This window comes from Sprattus sprattus (genome assembly GCF_963457725.1).
Source record: "Sprattus sprattus genome assembly, chromosome: 15".
Taxonomy (NCBI): Eukaryota; Metazoa; Chordata; class Actinopteri; order Clupeiformes; family Clupeidae; genus Sprattus; species Sprattus sprattus.
Genome location: NC_137913.1, coordinates 8,442,833 through 8,450,332, shown reverse-complemented (window position 1 = coordinate 8,450,332; position 7,500 = coordinate 8,442,833). Strand labels below are relative to the sequence as shown.

General features: G+C 46.0%; 1 protein-coding gene across 1 annotated transcript in view; it reads right to left on the bottom strand.

Annotated features, from left to right (window-relative positions):
* The window catches only part of hmcn2 (hemicentin 2), a 91,606-nt gene extending 88,168 nt beyond the window's left edge, over window positions 1–3,438 (bottom strand). The window contains exon 1 of the mRNA XM_080852749.1: window positions 2,891–3,438. Within this exon, the coding sequence (XP_080708875.1) occupies window positions 2,891–3,149 (259 nt within the window). The 5' untranslated portion in view covers window positions 3,150–3,438. The remainder of the gene's footprint in view (window positions 1–2,890) is intronic.
* Window positions 3,439–7,500: the final 4,062 nt, after the last annotated feature.

Here is a 7,500-nt window from a genome sequence, read left to right as displayed (position 1 = left end):
TACAGCAATTCCCAGCAAACAACCAGAACTGTGTCGGCCTAACCAACAGAGCATTCCGGTGTTGTACCCGATTCAGCACCCCCGTCAGAATATGCACCCCCTTGACGCACCACTCGCTTGCCTAAACAAACGCAGGGGAAAATACTATACTACGATTTCATTATTTGTGAAAGAGATCGAAGAGAAGAACACAAGTGATTACAGTCTTTAGAACTGTTCTAAAGAGTACAAACAACCGATGTTTTTCTATGCAACCCTTGACGCACCACTCGCTTGATCGGAAAGGAAAGCAGTTCTCCTAAATAAACGCATGGAAAAATACTATACTACGATTTCATTATTTGTGAAAGAGATGGAAGAGAAGAACACAAGTGATTACAGTCTTTAGAACTGTTCTAAGAGTACAAACAACCGATGTTTTTCTTTCAAAAACCTCGGATAATAGCGAACGCAAAAGAACACCTTTTTGTTCTGTGGAAATATATAGCCTACCCAAGCCATGACTTCAAAATGAATTAATGTAATTTTTAATTAGCAAGTTGAATGTATTTGACACGGTGTTTCACAAGACTAAATAACGAAATGCAGTGTAGGATCTAACAGGAAGTGCAAATAAGCAGAAAGTGCAGAATATGTGCATATGAATGGCAGTGGTATATACTAGGATAGTATAAGATACAGTATGATACTGTACTCTGCTTACTCATACTAGTCCCATGTCTGTACTCTGAAAAGCATTTGATGATCGGATCAACAGAATTCTTTTAAAGGGGGGGGGGGGGGGGGGGGGGGGGGGGGGGGGTGCATATCACGACAGGCCAATTTCATACCATGCAGAATAAGCACCCCCTGTTCAATTCTGCTAGGAAGGTGGCACATGCATGAAACTCACTCTGCCTACTCATACTAGTCCCATGTCTGTACTCTGAAAAGCATTTGATGTTGGGGTCAACAGAATTCTTTTAAAGGGGGGGGGGTGCATATCACGACAGGCCTATTTTCACACCGGTCAGAATAAGCACCCCCCTTAAAATAATTCTGTTGACTCCAACATCAAATGCTTTTCAGAGTACAGCCAAGGGACTAGTATGAGTAAGCAGAGTGAGTTTCATGCATGTGACACCTTCCTAGTAGAATTGAACAGGGGGTGCTTATTCTGACTGGTGTGAAAATAGGCCTGTCGTGATATGCACCCCCTCCTTTAAAATAATTCTGTTGATCCGATCATCAAATGCTTTTCAGAGTACATACATGGGACTAGTATGAGTAAGCACAGTGAGTTTCATGCATGTGACACCTTCCTAGTAGAATTGAACAGGGGGGTGCTTATTCTGACTGGTGTGAAAATAGGCCTGTCGTGATATGCACCCCCCTTTAAAAGAATTCTGTTGATCCGATCATCAAATGCTTTTCAGAGTACAGACATGGGACTAGTATGAGTAAGCACAGTGAGTTTCATGCATGTGACACCTTCCTAGTAGAATTGAACAGGGGGGTGCTTATTCTGACTGGTGTGAAAATAGGCCTGTCGTGATATGCACCCCCCCCCCTTTAAAAGAATTCTGTTGATCCGATCATCAAATGCTTTTCAGAGTACAGACATGGGACTAGTATGAGTAAACAGAGTACTGTATCATACTGTATCTTATACTATCTCATTATGTATATACCACTGCCATTCATATGCACATATTCTGCACTTTCTGCTTATTTGCACTTCCTGTTAGATACTAAACTGCATTTCGTTATTTAGTCTTGTGAAACACCGTGTCAAATTCATTCAACTTGCTCATTCAAAATTACATTAATTCATTTTGTAGTCATGGCTGGGGTAGGCTATATATTTCCACAGAACAAAAAGGTGTTCTTTTGCGTTCGCTATTATCCGAGGCTTTTGGAAGAAAAACATCGGTTGTTTGTACTCTTTAGAACAGTTCTAAAGACTGTAATCACTTGTGTTCTTCTCTTCCATCTCTTTCACAAATAATGAAATCGTAGTAGGCTATAGTATTTTTCCATGCGTTTATTTAGGCGAACTGCTTTCCTTTCCGATCAAGCGAGTGGTGCGTCAAGGGGGTGCATAGAAAAACATCGGTTGTTTGTACTCTTTAGAACAGTTCTAAAGACTGTAATCACTTGTGTTCTTCTCTTCCATCTCTTTCACAAATAATGAAATCGTAGTATAGTATTTTTCCCTGCGTTTGTTTAGGCGAACTGCGAGTGGTGCGTCAAGGGGGTGCATATTCTGACGGGGGTGCTGAATCGGGTACAACACCGGCAGCACTTGAACTTCAGTCAGACCATACGGGGTTGTCAATGGTTACGCCTGACAGTTCCAGTGCCTCACGGTGCTCAGCATAAACTGGAACCACATCCCCACGCAGAATTTCCTCGCGTACCACCACTTTTGACAAAAACAATCTAGACATAATAATTCATCACCTTGCCTTTGCCTTTCAACAGACTAATTATGTTTGGCGTTGTCAGGGAAACCAGAGTAGCAAATGACTGCATATGTCCATGAGTAGGCCTATACATTTCACATAGCATGACTTGTTTGAATGTTAGCAACAGGAGATGCATTACGTCTCTCCAGACAAATGACTCCGATACACGCTTGCGTGTAATTGCGTGAGTTTGACTTATCAGCGATCTCTGGCGGTCAAAGACATTTAACACAGCTGCATCCACAGTGCCCAAAGCCATAATTACTGAGCCCAGTCACAATTAGGTCACGGAGAGTGACACGGTGAAACTGAACACGTAATGACAAGGTCTGTCATTTACCTCAACTAAATAAGCCTCTGTTACTTCTCAGGAATTACGGTGTTTATCTCACTGATGATTATATGGCTAATCAGTCTGCAAATGTGTATTATAACATAATTACCTGGATCGTGGAAAGGTACCAGGACAAAATTCTTAATGGGTCTTGTCCTCCGACTTAAGGTCTTCTCCAGAATTCGAGACGCGCCGTCTATCACTTGTTTGAGATCATCATACATGGAGCCCGTCACGTCGAAGACGAAGGCCAGAGTGGAGGCGCTGTCATCGGGCTCAAAGTGGCCCTCTGCCCGGGGGATGCCGCAGGCTGGCTGCGCACTGAGATACAGCGCTAACGCCAGGAATTGTATCCAGTTGCCAGTCATTCTCGCACTAATGCATCTGAATCTTGTAACCAATGAAATTTAGACCGAATATAACACAAGAGATAAAAAAAAAAATAGTATTACATTAAATTAAGTTCCAGGTTCTCACACTTAAGTTCCCAAGAGTATGTAAGACAAATCCGAAACGACCTGGTGTTTAATTGCACAGACAATGTAGTCAGTAAGTAAATAAAAGTATCCAGTTGGTTCTCGTTACTTTAAAGAAAGTTAATGAAATACAGCCTATTGTTGAGTCCTGCTCAGAAGGTGATTAGCTGAGAGAAGTCCCTTCAACGGGATTCATCCTGGAGAAAAGTGAGAGGAAGTTTTGGAGGGACCGAAGAGTGTGCTCTCCCCATGAGAAATGCTCCGGCGAGCAGGAGGCGAGGGGCGGGGACAGGGGTGTTAAAAGGGTCCCGAGTAGTTACAACCTGAGTTTTTGTGTGTAACCCGACCCGACTGGGAGTCCCAGATCACAGAGCACATCCCATGCCGCTGAGGGTCCTCTGATTGGGGTTCTACGACTCCGGAAGCATCCACTGCCAACTCACTAGACTTCAGTGAATCTGTTTTACGCACAACTCTCTGATGCGAAGAATACGCTTGTTTAAAGACACAGCATAGCGTTCGACATTATTTCGCTTTTATTAATAGCTGTGGTTTATCCTCAGCCGGCACAGGCCACAGCTAATAATAAACGGGAGACTCAAAGGACGCCTATCCCGGGCGCATGAATGGAGCACATCGGAGGGAAGCGTCATGTCCACAGGCATGCTAGATGGTTTTCAGGAGCGGCTCCGGATGCGCTATTCGCGCTTGTCGGGTTAGACAGAAACGAGGGCACTGCCTATCGAACTCTTCGTCATTTATATATCCACATGCAATGACCACTGCCGTCTTTGTCTAACTTTACTTGTGTTGGTGGGCAGCAGACCAGCAACAACAACATTTCCATGCAACTGCACTGAGGAGTGGATGGATCCTGAAGCTGATAGCAGCCGTAGGAGGAAGGAAAGGGCCTGCAGAGTGCGCGGTTTCACAGAGCCATGAGTAGAAAGGAGGCATTGATTTAAGCACTCTACATGTCATATTTGTCACAGTGCCAAAGCAAATGACCGCATTCTTTTCTTTTATCTGTCCAAAAGAAATGACATAAGATTAACCGAGAGCTGCCATGTTTTCTTTTTGATTGCGCCTCCAGAGCACGCCGGGAAAGACTCCTTTGTCCACCCATTGATGTAATTGCACAGTCGGATAAACACTCGGCAAACTGACCAATTAAGATAGCTGATTCATAGCTAGAGCCTCTGTAGACCTCATAAAGTTTATTACGATTTGCAGTTTCATCATCACGTCTTACACGCCAGGTTTAAAATTCACATGATGCGGTCACGCAGCTGCCATTTCCGTTCCACTGACTTATGCATTTGGCCTCATAGATGTGCCAAGATGTCAGATTTCATCGTGCGAAACGTTTCAAATGACATTAAAATGCAATTGCCAGTTTAGTTATTTACACTTTATTTATTTAATGGGTTTAATCTCTGTGGCATTCTTATTTTGTACAGGGTTTCAGTTACTGTAAATCACTGAGATGTGAGCAATGATTGCAAATTGTCATGTGAGCGAACACAAGGCATTAATGTTCGTTTCCTGCTTTGCTTTGAGAAGACACATGCCTGAAGCTTTCCAGACTGACCCTGTTCCTCGCAGTGCGGGGACAGATTTCTCTGCGCAGACGACTCCTGGCCTGCTGGGCTGCAGGGGTGTGAAGTCTGTTTCCTCTCAGCGCCGGCTCAGGAACACAGTCTGCTAATCACACAGGAGTCTGCGTTCCATCAGGCCCGCGCTGCTCTAAGCAGATGACTCCAGCACTGTGCGACTCAGCGACTGTGTACAACACAGAACAGCCAACCACACACCAGACAGACACGTCCCAGACACCAGGGGACAGGCTAAGTCAGATCTCAGGCCTGCGCCTCACACAACACAACACAACACAAGCACACTGCAGCCAGACATCACTGTCTTCAGACAACACAGGCAAACCTTAGACAGACATCTATCCCCTCACACAACACAACACTACACACAACATAACACACAACAAACACAACACAAGATATAACACACAACACACGACATAACACAACACACAGCACAACACATGACATAACACAACACATGACATAACACAACACACAACACAACACCATAGACAGCATAACTCAACACAACACAACACACCACACAATACACAGCATAACACAACACAACACACAACATAACACAACATAACACACAACATAACACAACATAAGCCAAGCACACTGCAGCCAGACATCAGTGGCCCCCAGGCTTGCCTCCATGCTGCCCCTCACCCATTGGCCCCGCAGCTGTGCGTGGAGGCTGGTGGGCACCCGTCACCTGACCGCGCCTCTAATGGCGTCCTTATCGGCCTCCACACAGCATCCTGACAGACGGCTAATGGGTTTGCAGGGAGGCACAGGCCTGTGATCTCCCCCGCTTCCCCAGCAGATAGATGACCCAGCTTTGAGACCCAGGCCTGTGATCTCCCCTGCCTCCCCAGCAGATAGATGCCCCAGCTGGGCCACTCAGGACCTCTCCGGCCCCCTGCTCAGGACCTCTCTGGCCCCCTGTTCAGGACAGGCTCGCGTAGGTCTGGGGAAACCAGCCTTTGATCTGTGACTGGGGTCCCTCCTGAGATACTGCCACTGAGACACACTGGGGAATGTCTGTTTGGTACACACATTTGGCACGTCTGGTACATGCATTTGGCATGACTGTTTGATACACACGTTTGGCATTTCTCCTGGATACACACATTTGGCATTTCTGCTGGATACACCCGTTTGGCCTGTGTGTTTGGCTGCCTTCATGTTTTTCTGTTTTCTGCATGTCGTAGTGTGGTATTGTCATCCAGTAATGCATTGTCATATAATACTAATGATCTGACTGGTGCATATAAAATGTCCATTTGGTTTTGTAATGTACGAATGAATCCTCTCATGTACAGAACAGCGGACAGCAAGTTGGCACCGAGATATACTGAGAACATGATATCTGCTAGCACTGAAAAAACTATGCAACCAGTTTTCATGAAACAGTACACTACTGTTAGTGCTCTGGATAGATCTCAGTTGGCTGTGCTGCTTTTCTTTTATTCCCGGCAGTTTGACAGAAACGTATTCATATTCCAACCCATCATCTTTGACTGACCTGCACACACACCTCTACTCCCCATTACCCTAATTTAATTCAAATAAGTACACAAAGGCTTAATTTGTAGAGTGCAATTCATAGGTTCATGTAATACCTCTGTACTCATCCTAGAGAGTGTGTTGAGCCCCATGATATGAGAGATGTTGTCCTGTAACACACACTCACACACACACACACACACACACACACACACACACACACACCACACACACATACACACACCACACACAGTCCACACACACACACACACACACACACACACACACACCACACACACACCACACACACATACACACACACACACACACACACTTGAGAGCGGGTCAGCGCCACTTCAAGAGACGGCCGTGGCCACTGATGGAGAACAATGGGAGCTGAGGATCTGCCTTTAATGTGAAGGGTTAGGGCTAGAGACGGCCAGGGCCACTGATGGAGAACAACGAGAGCTGAGGACCTGCCTTTAATGTGAAGGGTTAGGGCTAGAGACGGCCAGGGCCACTGATGGAGAACAACGAGAGCTGAGGACCTGCCTTTAATGTGAAGGGGGCGCAGGAGGAGGAACACTTCCATCTCTTTATCAGGAGTACTGAGAGACGCTTTAGGCCTGTCGCCGCCTGCGAATATCCCAGAGTCCCGAGAGTCTGGGAACGTTACGCAGAGCGGTGAGTAAACGCCTTAACAGCACCGCACTCCATGGGCTCTGTTTACCAGGAAAACAACACACAGGAAGAAGGCAGACAACAGCACAGCTCAAGCTTGCAAATGTCAAAGGCTTTTATAAAGAGAGAGAGAGAACAAAGACAGAGTGGCATTTACAGTGGGAGAGATAGTGCCGTGTGTGTGTGTGTGTACTCACCCTGGGGCAGTACTGTGGAGTCTACGCCAGCCCATCGTAGAGAGAGAGCACTGTGTGTGTGTGTGTGTGTGTGTGTGTGTGTGTGTGTGTGTGTGTGTGTGTGTGTGTGTGTGTGTACTCACCCTTGGGCAGTACTGTGGAGTCTACACCCGCCCATCCTAGAGAGAGAGCGCCTACACTGCACTGAACCTAACTAACTCCCTGACACCAGAAACGTGCTAGCGACAGACGCTAGTACCCATGGGTTTGAAC